At 45.1% G+C, this 14294-nt stretch overlaps 2 protein-coding genes across 2 annotated transcripts in view; both read left to right on the forward strand.

Annotated features, from left to right (window-relative positions):
• Window positions 1-14294, forward strand: part of LOC309384778 (zinc finger MYM-type protein 1-like) — a 194791-nt gene that overhangs the window by 80328 nt on the left and 100169 nt on the right. The window lies entirely within an intron of this gene.
• LOC309384782 (uncharacterized protein) overlaps window positions 1-14294 on the forward strand; it is a 139326-nt gene that overhangs the window by 1850 nt on the left and 123182 nt on the right. Inside the window, exons 2-6 of the mRNA XM_081938560.1 lie at window positions 83-682; window positions 2371-2485; window positions 4710-4777; window positions 5845-5974; window positions 7582-9646. Coding sequence (XP_081794686.1) covers window positions 263-682; window positions 2371-2485; window positions 4710-4777; window positions 5845-5974; window positions 7582-9230 — 2382 coding nt within the window. The 5' untranslated portion in view covers window positions 83-262 and the 3' untranslated portion in view covers window positions 9231-9646. Of the gene's footprint in view, window positions 1-82; window positions 683-2370; window positions 2486-4709; window positions 4778-5844; window positions 5975-7581 lie in introns of the transcript that reaches the window.

The following is a 14294-nucleotide window of genomic DNA, read 5'->3' on the forward strand; positions in this document are numbered from 1 at the left end:
TCGGGGGCAGGTTGGGTGAAGGTTGATCAGTGGCTGAATTCCACTTTCCAATTCTTGGCTTTTCTTTTTCCTTCCATCTCAGATGCAGAAACCTGAAATCTTTGCAAGGCAAAAGTTTCTCTTGGGGAGGAAAACAAAGAGCGGAATAACTTGCAGGGATCCGTCCTGAAGCCCCAGAAATTCCCCTGTGAAGGAAAAGGCACCTGGAGACCCACCAGAGTCCTTGGACCCACCTGGAGTTGCTCTGCAGGACAGAGAAAGGATGGAGACACAACCTTTGGCCAAGGAGGGAAGCGGAAAAGACCCTTCAGCTGCTCAGCCTGGGAAGGGGGGGAAGCTCTGGAGAAGGACTGGGCAGAAGATCCTGGAGGAGGAAACCATCCGCCCTTCCGAAGTTCAGCCCTGGAAGTTCAGGAGCCTTCAATGCCAGGAGGTCGAGGAACCTCGAAGATTTTGCAGCCGACTCCATGACTTTAGTAGGCGATGGCTGAGACCAGAAAAGCACACCAAAGCCCAGATGCTGGACCTGGTGGTTCTGGAGCAGTTCCTGGCTCTTTTGCCACCAGAGATGGAGGGCTGGGTGCGGGAGTGTGGAGCAGAGACCAGCTCCCAGGCGGTGGCCCTGGTGGAAGGCTTCTTGCTGAGCCAGGCGGAGGAGCAGAAGGACCAGAAGGAGTTGCAGGTGAGAGACTTTAGGGAGTTCAGAAGGGAATAGAGAATGTGTTTGAATACTTCACCCCTCCTTCCCAAACTTCTCTGATGTTCATAATACGTGGCAATTTACCTATTCTTGTAGGATGTTAATAATACAATAATACAATAGTAGAGTTGGAAGGGACCTTGGAGGTCTTCTAGGTCAACCCCCTGCCTAGGCAGGAAACCCTATACCGTTTCAGACAAATGGCTATCCAACATCTTCTTAAAGACTTCCAGTGTTGGGGCATTCACAACTTCTGGAGGCAAGCTGTTCCACTGATTAATTGTTCTCACTGTCAGGAAATTTCTCAGTTCTAAGTTGCTTCTCTCCATAGATTAGTTTCCACCCATTGCTTCTTGTTCTACCCTCAGGTGCCTTGGAGAATAGTTTGACTCCCTCTTCTTTGTGGCAACCCCTGAGATATTGAAACAATGCTATCATGTCTCCCCTACTCCTTCTTTCTATTAAACTAGACATACCCAGTTCCTGCAACCGTTCTTCATATGTTTTAGTCTCCAGTCCCTTAATCCTCTTTGTTGCTCTTCTCTGCACTCTTTCTAGAGTCTCCACATCTTTTTTACATCGTGGCGACCAGAACTGAATGCATTATTCCAAGTGTGGCCTTACCAAGGCATTATAAAGTGGTATTAACACTTCACGTGATCTTGATTCTATCCCTCTGTTGATGCAGCCTAGAACTGTGTTGGCTTTTTTGGCAGCTGCTGCACACTGCTGGCTCATATTTAAATGGTTGTCCACTAGGACTCCAAGATCCCTTTCACAGTTACTACTATTGAGCAAGGTACCACCTATACTGTACCTGTGCATTCCGTTTTTGTTGCCTAAATGTAGAACCTTACTCTTTTCACCATTGAATTTCATTTTATTAGATAGTGCCCAATGTTCAAGTTTGTCAAGATCCTTCTGTATCTTTAGCCTATCTTCTGGAGTGTTGGCTATTCCTGCCAGCTTGGTGTCATCTGCAAATTTGATGAGTTCCCCATTTATTCCCTCATCCAAATCATTGATGAAGATGTTGAAGAGTACTGGGCCTAAAACAGAGCCTTGGGGTACTCCACTGCATACTTCCCTCCATGCAGATGCAGTTCGATTGAGGACTACACGTTGAGTGCGGTTGGTCAGCCAGTTACGAATCCATCTGGTGGTGATGCTGTCCAACCCACATTCTTCTACTTTATCTAGTAGTAAGTTATGGTCTACCTTATCAAAAGCCTTACTGAAGTCCAAGTAAACTATATCGACGGCATTCCTCTGGTCCACTAATTTTCTCACATTATCAAAGAATGCAATAAGATTAGTCTGGCATGATCTGTTTTTGACAAATCCATGTTGACTTTTGGCTATTACTTTGTTTGCTTCTAGGTGTTCGCAAATTCGTTGCTTGATTATTTTTTCCAGAATCTTTCCTGGTATTGAGGTCAGGCTGATAGGTCTGTAGTTTCCTGGATCTATTTTTTCCCCCTTTTTGAAGATGGGAACCACATCAGCTCTTTTCCAGTCCTCTGGTAGTTTCCCGGTGTTCCAGGATGTTGTTCCATTGTTTTCTCACTCAACCTCACGGATGGATATTGTGTTCTGAATATAGGAATCCACTTTATGTTGTGTGATGTACATTAATTCTGCTTCTTTCTTCCTTCCTCTCCTATTGGAAGGGCTGCACTGTGGAGATCAGAGATCCTGAGGGAAAGAAGAACCCATCAAATCCCCTTCAGGAGCTGTTTTTCAGGAGAATCCCTTGGGAAGATCAAAGTCAGGATGCCTCAGGAGGTAATGGAAGATCCTCCGATTACCCATCTGTCTTTCCTTTGCTCTCTCTTCTCTTCTATAAAATACCTCCTTTTATTTATACTTCTCCACACTAATTGCACCTGCAGATAATCGCCCAGCGACGCTCCCTGGTGAGCCTCCTTCTGAGGCTCCACCTGAAGGGGCGTGCTGAGGAATTTGCGGATTTCCTGGAAGACAAAATCGCTCAGTTTCTTCCCAGTTAGATGCTGGCATGGTTGCTGGTCTGGTGGAAGCCCTTGAGGCAGATTCTTGCTCTGTTATCTGGGAACGATTTGACCCTGTCGCTCCTAAGGAAGTAGACAGGATGCTAGGGAGCAGTGACGTGCGGTCAGGGGAGGCAAGGGAGACAGAGCCTCACCTCTCTTCATGAAATAATAGTATATAATATTATATACTGTATATATATGTGTGTGTATATATATATATATAATATTATAATATTATACATCCGTCCGGGCGCGCCCGGGAGCTGCGGAGGGCGGAGGCAGAAATGTCTGGGAGCGCCAACAACATTTCTGCCTCCGCAGCTCCCGGGTGCGCACGGACAGAGGTAGCCACAGCGACACCGAGGCGATCCGGGCAGACGAAAGGGCGAGCGAGGCAGCCCGATCCTCGGTCGCTCGCCCGCCGGATCGGCTCGGCGCCATTCTGCCTACCTCCATCCGTGCGCGCCTGGGAGCTGAGGAGGGCAGAGGCAGAAATGTGTGCCTCCAGCACACGTCGTCCCATTCCCCACCTTCCTGATGACGTCACCAGCCTCCCCAGCCATTAACCTCACCGCACGTCACTGCTAGGGAGTATGCATACAAGAACCTGTGTTTTAGACCCATGTCTCTCCTGGCTTGTGAAAGCTTCCTGGATGGTGACAGGTGTGTGGACTGGTGTTGATTAATTCTTCCCTACAGGAGGGGGGTAGTGCCATAGCACTTTAAAGAGGCTGTGCGTGGAGGGGATGGGGATAGTGCATCCATCCTTGCTCTATCTGACCTCTCGGTGGCTTTCAATACCCTCGATCATGGTATTCTCCTGGGGTGGTTTCAGGGATGGGAATGGGAGGGGGAGGTCTTGTGCTATCCTGGCTCACTTCCTTCTTCTGTGGCCGCTCTCAGTCAGTGTTGATAAAAGGGGAGAGATACAGCTGTATGCTGCCAATACTCAGTTGCATGTCGGCCTGTGGTGGGTTAAGCGATGCCGTGTCCTCCCTCTCGCAGTCCCTGGAGGCTGATGGGGAGCAACGGGTTGAAAGTAAGCAAGGGCAAGATCGAGTGTCTTGGGTTTGGGTTTCGTTGGCCAAGGGAGAATTGCCACCTCTGGTCTTGGATGGGGTGGCACTACCTCAAACAGACCCTGTGCATAATCTGGGGGTTCTCCTGGATTCACGACTCCTGCTCGAAGGGCAGCTGACAGTCGTGGCCAGGAGGGCCTTTGCGCAACTACGGGTTGTGCGTCAGTTACGCCCCTTCCTGGATTAACAATCCCTACTCAGTCACTCATGCCCTAGTCACTTCCCGTCTTGACTATTGCAATGTGCTCTACATGGGGCTACCCATGAAGAGCATCCGGAAGCTCCAGTTGTTGCAAAACGCAGCAGCCCGCATGGTTTTGTGCAGACCCCAGTGTGCACATATATGACCTCTCCTGCAGGAGCTGCACTGGCTGCCTATTTGCTTCCGGGTGCAATTCAAGGTGCTGGTTGTAACCTTTAAAGCTTTTCATGACTTGGGACCAGATTATCTAACGGATCATCTCTTACCGGTTATATCTGCCCGATGGAGGCAGGGAATGTTACATGCCCCATCCTCTAAGGAGATACACCTGGTGAGACCCAGAAGAGCCTTCTCCATGGTGGCTCCCTCTCTCTGGAACACCATCTCCCCAGAAATTAGAATGGCCCCCACTCTGGCACTCTTCCGGAAGGCGTTGAAGACCTGGTTCTGCCAGTGGGCCTGGAGTACGAAGAGCAGAATAGAGCGCATTAATTGGCTCCTGTGAGGTGCTATCTCCTAGGAGGGGGGTGAAGTTGATTTTATTATTTTAATGTATTATATAATTCTTCCTTTATTAGTTTTATTGTTTTAATACAGGTTTTATATTTTGTAAGCCGTCTTTAGTTGCCATGTACAAATAAGCGGCATATAAAATGTCTAAAATGAATCAAATAAATATTTTGTTAATTTATTTTGAAATTATTTATTCCTTACAGAGAAACAAAGAATGAAATTTTCTGGGTTTTTTGACGGCGATCAAACAGCGGTTGAACATCTAAACCAAGTAAGAAAGGGAAAAGTTATTAGGTTTGTAGTCTCACCTTCAGGAAGTGAAGTGGGTGTGCAGAGTGCTCCTTCCTTTTATTTTCCCCCTTCTTTGGGCTGGAATAGCAGGTTGAAGTTGCTGTCAGCCAACATCGCTTCCTCTGGTTATATTATTCGGCTAGGTGTTCTTCCAACTTTGTGTTTACAAGAAGGACTTCTTTTAAAGTCCTTCAAGAATTAGGAATAAACTTATCATCTTTTTGTAATTTATCGACATCATAAGTAGGGGGAGCGCAGAGGGGTCGTGTGCGGGCGTGCCGCACCCATAATACAATGCGCTCCCCCCCTTTTTACATGCTTTTTTCGCCCTCCCCAGGCTCCAGAGGCTTTATAGGAGCCTGGGGAAGGCGAAAACAGCCCCCCCGGACGCCCTCCGGAGGCTTCAGGGACCATCAGGAGGCTTCCCTGATGCCTTCAGAGCACTCAAAACAACCCTCCGAGCAAACCGGGACTTCCGGTTTGCTTGGAGGATCGTTTTGAGCGCTCCGAAGGCTTCAGGGACCGTCAGGAGGCTTCCCTGAACCCTCCGGAGTAGTCAAAATGACCCTCCAAGCAAACAGGATTTGCCCGTAGGGGCAGTTTTTTGCTCTCCAGAGGCTTCACGGAAGCTCATGAAGCCTCCGGAGGGGTGAGGGGGGAGGCTCTTTTCACCCTCCCCAGGCTCCTATAAAGCCTCTGGAGCCTGGGGAAGGCGAAAAATGGCTTTTAAAAAGGTTGAACTCAGTTGGCCAGTGCGCGCATGTGCGCTGGCCAGCTGACAGGGCAGCGCCTCGCGTGCCCCGACAAATGGCTCCGCGTGCCACCTGTGGCACGCGTGCCATAGGTTCGCCATCACTGATCTAGTCCAAATCCCTTCACCATTTCTGACTTTTGTCAGTTTAGTATCTTCTTGAAAGCTGCCAGTTATGAAACTCTCACAACTTTTTAAGGAAACTGAGTTTTCTCTCTATCCTCTTGTCTAAATTACTGATGAAGTTGACAAGATCTTGCGAATCCTCCTGTTCTGTTCTTTTTTTCTGTGTTCAGGGGAGTCTGGTGTCGTTCGAGGAGGTGGCTGTGTATTTCTCTGAGGAGGAATGGTCTCAGCTGGATCCTGACCAAAAAGCGCTGCATTCGGAAGTCATGCTTGAAAACCATAGAAATGTAGTCTCTCTCGGTAAGAGTTTTCTAGTCCCCAATCAGAGAGTTCAAGAAGACAGATTATAGTTAGTTTTTATTAAAAAATCATTAATCAGATATCGTCGCCTGGAAAGAAAAAATAAAAGTATCTGGCCTTCTGGTACTCCAAGGAAGGAAAGAGTTAATATATCTTTGCTTAGATGCTTTCTGTGCCATTATCTGTATTTTTCCCATTTCTCTTTGAACTTATCTGTGGAGGCTGAGAAGAATGGGGTGTGCTTTTATGTGTCCTCTGGAGGTCATGTGAGAAGAATGTGTTGTCATTTGTCCTCTGAATCCTCCACAAATTGTGTGAGAACATAACTTTCACTCTCAGGCCATGTAAGCTCATTTTCCCAACCCAATTCAAGAAAAATGGCTTCATGAAGTGTGACTCAGAGCATCCTAGGGCACAGATAATCTCAAAGTTATGACAGTTCACTAAGCGACCGTTCCAAGATACGACCTAGCCCTCTCCCAAGTTCTTAAGTCTCAGTCCTGAAATTGTGAATGTTAAAGCACCACAGTCGTCATTCACACTTACAAATTACAGCAGAGGTGTTTCAACAAAAATCACCCTACCTGTACCCCCATTCCACCCTGTTGGGACTTAGGCTAGGAGGATGTAGCAAGCCGTCAGTTACTTTCCTTGCTTAGGTGCATTTGCAGAACAAAGAGGCCTAACGAAGTGAGAGATACGCAACATCAATAGTGGGAAATCTGGCCCTACTGATCTCACATGGTCTCGTACTACAGTACTTTAGGCCTCTGTTCTCTGCCAACCAAGGACTGCATCAGATCCAGGGCAAAATGTTTTGGAAACAAAGGGAGGGCCTCTGTTTTGAAAGTCTTTTCCCCTGGATCTCATCCAGTCCTCAATTTGTAGGGAACACAGGCCTAAAGTACTCCAGTGCGAGATCACGAGAAATCATTAGTGTGAGATCTTGCACTTCTGGTCTTGTGTGATCTCGCACTAAAGTAGTTTAGGCCCCTGTTTTCTGCAAACGAAAGCCTGTACCGGATCTGGCCAAAGAGCCCTTGCAAGCCGATGAGACTTTGGCACAGCGAAATAGCCATTGTTGAAGCTTCCCAACCTTTGCAGTCTCAGCGCAAAGAGTGTTTACAAACCAATGGGAGGCTTCAACAATTTCACTCCAAAATTTCATCGCTGGGATCAAGGAAAGGGCCGAGCAAGAGTTCTGTCTGCCAGATGGAAACTGTGGAGCAGCTGCTCCAAGGCACACTGGGGAGAAGGAACTCTCTGTTCTCACATGTCTCTGCTAAATTAACCCATTCTGGGAGGTCTTATTTTTGAGGTGCAGGAGGTGACGAGCGTGGTCACCTCATGCCTGCTGCTGTGTTGCAAAATTTTCGGGGAAGACATATTTTCAGGGCAGGGCTTATTTTAGCACGTACGCTCAAAAACCTGATTGGTCTTATTATCTGGGGAGGTCTTATTTTCCAGGAAGCAGGGTATCACACTACCGAAAGCATGGAAATGTAATAGGTTTTTGGAAAAATTCAGAAGGAAATTCACTTGACTTTGTACAGTTTGATCTTTTTCTCTAACCTTGTTATCATTTTCATTTCCCTTTTTCTTTGAAGGAAATAATGGGCAGGAGAATCAGGATTCCTCTGAACTTTTACAAGTGATCAATGCTAAAGATGGAATGGAGAAGTTTGGAATTCGAATAGAATTAGAAACCCATGGCAGAAACCAGTCAAATGATTATAATCAGGAAAGCTCATCTTCCACCGATGCTCCGATGCAAGACATTCTTGCTCAAGAAGAGAAAATAAGGAAAAAATATATTGGGAAAAGTGTGAAGCCTATCAAAGGTAAATTACAAGTAAAAGAACACTATTTAAGCCAAAACAAAAGAGAAGATACTATAAGAAGACACAACAGACAAAATTCCAATGGGACATTCATTCCTTCTCTTGAAAAGATGTTTCTTACATCTCAAAAAGTGATTGATGAAAAAGAGAATCCTTACAAATGTTTCGAATGTGGAACATGTCTTAGAACAAATGGGCAACTTACTTCCCATGAAAGCATTCCCACTGGGGAGAAGGTAAACAAATGTAGAGAGTGTGGTAATAGGTTCAGAAGATGTAGTAATCATATTTCCCATAAAAGGATCCAGTCAGGAGAGAAACTGTATAAATGTATGGAGTGTGGAAAAACCTTTCCTCAAAGAGGTCATCTTATTCGTCATAAGATGATCCACACAGGGGAGAAGCCATATAAATGTATGGAATGTGGAAAAACCTTTACTCAAAGAGGTAATCTTATTCGCCATAAGACGATCCACACAGGAGAGAAGCCGTATAAATGTATGGAGTGTGGAAAGACCTTTACTCAAAGAGGTCATCTTATTTCCCATAAGAGGATCCACACAGGGGAGAAGCCGTATAAATGCATGGAATGTGGAAAGACCTTTGCTCAAAGAGGTCATTTTATTTGCCATAAGAGGATCCACACAGGGGAGAAACCATATAAATGCATGGAGTGTGGAAAGACCTTTGCTCAAAGAGGTAGTCTTATTTCTCATAAGACGATCCACACAGGGGAGAAGCCATTTAAATGCTTGGAATGTGGAAAGACATTTGCTCAAAGAAGTAATTTTATTTCACATAAGAGACTCCATAGAGGGGAGAAGGTGTATAAATGCATGGAATGTGGAAAGACCTTTGCTCAAAGAGGTCATCTTATTTGCCATAAGAGGATCCACACTGGGGAGAAGCCGTATAAATGCATGGAGTGTGGAAAGACCTTTGGTCAAATAAATAATTTTATTTCCCATAAGAGGATCCACACGGGGGAAAAGCCATTTAAATGCATAGAGTGTGGAAAGACCTTTGCACGAAGAGGTAATCTTATTCGCCACAAGACAATCCACACAGGGGAGAAGCCTTTTAAATGCATGGAGTGTGGAAAGACCTTTGCTCAAAGAGGTCATCTTATTCGCCATAAGACGATCCACACAGGGGAGAAGCCGTATAAATGCATCGAGTGTGGAAAGACCTTTGCTCAAAGAGTTAATCTTATTTCCCATAATATGATCCATACAGGGGAGAAACCGTATAAATGCATGGAATGTGGAAAAACCTTTACTCAAAGAGGTAGTCTTATTTCACATAGGAGAAGCCACACAGGGGAGAAGCCGTATAAATGCATGGAGTGTGGAAAGAACTTTGCTCAAAGACGTAGTCTTATTTCCCATAAGACAATACACACGGGAGAGCCGTAGGATTGCATGGAATGTGGAAAGATTTTTGCTCAAAGAAGTAATTTTATTTCCCATAAGAGGATCTACACAGGGGAGAAGCTATGAGTTGAATCCTAGTTAGAGACAGACCTAGGATCTCCTGCTTGGGCAGGGGGTTGGACTAGATGCCCTGGATGCTTTGCAACTGTTTATGCATGTGGAGTGGTTCCCAATCAAGTACCACCTGCACTTTTAAAGGGTACATTTCTACACCCTGGTGTAAAATGCGGTACCGTATATAATTGATTTTTTTCTTGGTGGAATTCCCATTTGGAGAGTTTAGCAACTTTGGTGAAGTGGAGTTTGTTTAGAACAGCCCGGACGAGTTTTACATGTTCTGCTTTGGTCTCGGTATATACCAAAATCTCATCTAAATAAATCAAGACCCCTTATACAAATGCTCATGTAGCACTTGTTTATTAATTGCATAAACACTGCGGGGGGGGGGGCCTTGTAGCCCAAATGAGAACACTTCAGTAGCACCCAAGAGGGGTATTAAATGCCATTTCCCATTCATTCCCCCTCTTTAATTCTGATGCGGTAGTAAGCCTCCCTTAAATCCAGCTTTGAAAAAAAAATCCCTTTAGTGAGGTGTGCTAGCTTGTCTTTCATAAGGGGGAGGGAGTACATGTTGTCCATTGTGATTGTATTTACATTTCGAAAATCCACACACAGATGCTTAGAGCCATCTTTTTTTTTCTCTAACACTGGGGCTGCAATTTTTTGTCGGGCCGGCTCGATGAAACCCCTCCCTAGGTTTTTCTCAATGAATGCCCTCAGTTCTTCTAGTTCCCTTGGGGACATGCTATACATCTTGGGTTTAGGGAGTTTGGCATTGGGCAGGATTTCTATCACACAGTCAGTGGAGCGGTGTGGGAGTTCGTCAGAGGGTTTTTCGCTAAAAACCTCAGCCAAGTTTTGTATTCTTTGGGTATGCCCTGGGTTAGCATAGTGTAAGCAGGCAGTGCTGTTTCTTAGTGCTCTGCCCCCTCAGGTTCTTTGTGTGGATTCTCAGCAAAAGTCACCTGCATCTGAATTTCTATGGTGCTTTGCTTCCAATTAATTTTGGGGTTCCATTTTTTCTGCCATGCAAGGCCCAAGACTAGCAGCCATTCCATGCCAGGTGCCATTATAAATGTAAGTATTTCTTCGTGTCTTCCATTAGTATTGTATTAATAGCTATATATAGAGGCTCAGTGGCAAAAGAAGTTGGCTCCCCCCTGCTATTAACCCATCTAGTTGTCAAAAAGCTAAGGGGCTTTTCAGCTTCCTTACATTAATCCTCAAGTTTCTTACCAGGGTTGGGCTGATCAAACAGCACGTGCACCCTGAGTCCACTAAAGTAGAGATTTTTATCTCCGTCTCCCAGTTGGGGATAAACAGTCTTAGGGTGAGGGTAAGCAGCTTAATTGGTTTGGTTACCATTGGTCCATCCTCTGGACCGCTTGCAAATGAGTAAGGTTCCTCCTGCTGAGAAGCTGGGGTTTCCTCTTCAAAGAGTGGAGGGGGTGGAGACTCTACGATCTCCCTGCTCATCAGGGCCATCTCCTTCCCATGCTGACCAGGTTTTGTAGCCCCCCCAGCCCCCCTGATGGGCGCTCTGGTTTCCTAGCAGATATTTGAAAACGGCATTCTGCAGCTAGGTGCCCCTCCTTTCCAAACTTAAAACAGGCTGAGGGTTTTGGAGAAGATGCAGTTTGCAGATCGAAAGTTTCTTGCTTCCATTGGGGTAGGGATTTCTTCCACACTCGTCCAGCTCGGTACTGGTTTCTGGCCATATTGATCTCAGCCTCTTCGGCGGTGAGATACCACTCATATAGGTGGTTCGGTGCACCTCAGGCCATGCAGGCATTGTAGAGGTTATCACTCAGTCCATCCTTGAAACAGTTTGCCAGGATATACTGTGGCCAACTCACATGACACGCGAGGTCTCAGAATTCCTCAGTATACTCTACCACTGGACACCATCTCTGCTTTACAACTTTAGTGCGGTCGCATGCTTTGCAGTCTTCGAGGGGGTCCTCGAAACATCGTCGCAGGGCCATCATGAAATGGTTGAAATCCCGCAGTTCTGGGGTTTGCTGGGTCTCCTGCTGCTGTTGCTGTACCATCTGCTTGATCAACAGGGCCCAGATGGGGGTTAGCCTTCCAGCATCATCCTTGGCTGCTGCCCTTCCACTGCTTCTTTGCTGCCGTTTTGGTCCCCCCCGGATGTTGACATTTTCCAAAATTTCCATCACCAACTGGGTTATATGTCTATTCAGACGATCCTCTCCCAGCAATGCTTCGTTTAATTCCTCCTGGTCAGATGGGGCTTCAATTTCCACCCTGGTTTTCGATTACTCAGAGCAAGGGTGACTCCTCTGGTCCTTCCATCCCACCTATCTTTTGTCCCGGTGCCGATCGACCAGCAGGGCTTTTTGGGGTCCTCCAGGTCACCTCATCCTCTCTGACAGGGTACAGGGAGCAGGCCTCTGGTTGGGAGGGGGGTTGCCATCTCCCTCCAGCATTCAACTTCTCCCTGCTGTCTGTTTTGCTCAGACATGGTTTTCAAGGTCAGTGGAGCAAACATTGTTTCTCCAGGTTGACCGTTTTGCAGATGTTGCTTTCTACGTTGAAACAAAGTATTTCAAAAGGAACCTTTTTTAAAGTAGAAGTGAACACATCCAATTCAAAACAACATCTGAATCCCCTTAGGCAAGGCATGTAGAATTAAAGCAGTAGAGACCATTCCTATTAGTTTTGGGTTTGTTTGTTTTTTGAACTTTTGAACTTCCCTGAGGCTGGTGATTGGAGCTGCTGGCTACGAGGGGGGAGTCAGAGAGACAAAGAGGACTAAGGTAGTGGCCTGCGCATCGAACAGCGCACGAATCATATATCTATAAACCAAAATAGCAATAATACATTCTGGGTTAGTACGCTTGAGATTGTGCTTTTATTTTATTTAAAAATGACCGTCTTAGTTCAATGTAATAGCTGTTTTGCATCTGTCTTTCACAGTACTCTTTTCAAATTTGGATACTGTCCCCTTTGTAAACAAATTACTAGTCTACATAGGCAGATTAACTATCTAGAATTTCTAATCTGTGCTCTCCAAGCAGAAATTAGGTGTCCAATTCGGCCATTCCACTCTATGGAGATGCCACGCTATCAGCCTCCTCTACCACAAAGATCTTGCAGGAGAAGAGCAGTCTGGACAACCATGCGATCTGGCAGGGTGAGAGCTGTGAACCATAAACACAAAGCTTTTGCTGTGATCCAGCATAACAGATATATCGCCCTTGCTGACCTTAATGGGGACACTAAAGATACATGTCAAGGTAGTTGTGATAATGATGACTCAAATAAGCAGGGGATTGTGGTCCAAAATGAAGAACATTCTTCAGAAAGGCGAAATGGGGAACCAGGTATCACACATCAGTCGCACAAGAAGAGCAAGGTATGCAAAAAGATAAGTCACCTTCTGGTTTGTTTTAAAAGAGGTCAGGTGTCTGACAGATGCTACTGCCACCAGAGACAAGAGGCGTATTCTTAAGATAGTCAAGAATGCAAGTAAGGACTGTGACGTTGATGCTATTATACATCTTGGCACTAATGATCTATCCCAGAAAGATGTACTTTCTGTGCAGAATGATTTCCAGAACTTGGGGTATGAACTTAATAGTATAGGTTGTAGGCTTATCTTTTCAGAGGTTTTACCTGTATATAAGGAACAAAAAGGGAAGGGCCAGCGTGTAGCAGAGTTTAATGTTTGGCTAAAGGAGTGGTGTAAAAGGGAAGGCTTTGGTTTTATTAGTCATGATGCCTGTAGCTGGTCCAATGAAAAACTGTACAAAAGAGATGGGTTGTACCCATCCAAGAAAGGGACTGAGTTACTTGGCATTAAATTCACAGATTTTCTTGATAAAAATTTAAACTGAAGAGCGGGGACAGAGAATTAATAGATACAGAACATTTCTGTCCCCAGCAAACTAAAATTCATAGGGTTATAAGTGCATGTAACATAGATGTGTGTGTGTGGATAAGATTATCACTCCTGCTGTCAAGCAAAACCAAGCATTTAATAGTGATTGCCATTCCATGTGCATGAATCACACAAGTGGCAAGAAAATAGGGGCAGTCAGGCATAACACAGGTTATATAGACAGTAAACACAGGGTCAATCAAAATGGACTCAAATGTCTATACACCAATGCACAGAGTATGAGGAATAAACAGGGCGAATTAGAAATTCAAGTAAAAGAGGGCAGATACGATATTATTGCCATTACAGAAACTTGGTGGGATGAAACCGACAAATGGAACATACAGCTAAAATGATTTAAATTATTTAAAAGAAATAGACCAAATAAAAGAGGAGGTGGAGTTTTACTATATATAAGAAATACCTACATCTCTACAGAAATAGAGCACAACAATGATGAGAACTATCTTGAATGCATTTGGGTCAATATTAAAGGTTTGGGGGGAGGGGAATGACATTGCCATAGGTCTATACTACAGGCCACCCAATCAAGCAGAGGAAGTAGATGAACTTTTTGCTAACTAAGGTTTGTAGGAAGCACACCACAATAGTAATGGGGGATTTTAACTACCTTGGCATCAACTGGGAAACAAACTCTGCACCAAGTGGAAGATCCAACAGGTTCCTAACAAACCTAGCAGACAATTTTGTTTCCCAAAAAGTAGAGAAGGGAACAAAGGGATCAGCCATATTGGACTTAATTCTCACTAACAGAGAGGAAATGATAGAAGGTGTTGAAGCCACAGGAACCCTGAGGGCAAGTGACCATGCAATATTGGAATTCAACATTATGCAAACACAAGTAGTAGAACAAAGTCAAACTAGAGTCTTGGACTTCAAGAAAGCTAATTTCAATAAACTTAGAGAGAGCTTGAGAAGAATTCCATGGATGAGAATCCTCAAGGGGAAAACAACTCAAGAAGCTTGGGAAATTTTGAAAAATGAGATTACAAAAGCCCAGTATATCACAATACCAATGAAGAAGAAAAATAACAGCTCCCAAAAGAAACCAGCATGGCTGC

This window comes from Natrix helvetica (assembly GCF_964273705.1).
Source record: "Natrix helvetica genome assembly, chromosome: 1".
Classification (NCBI taxonomy): domain Eukaryota; kingdom Metazoa; phylum Chordata; class Lepidosauria; order Squamata; family Natricidae; genus Natrix; species Natrix helvetica.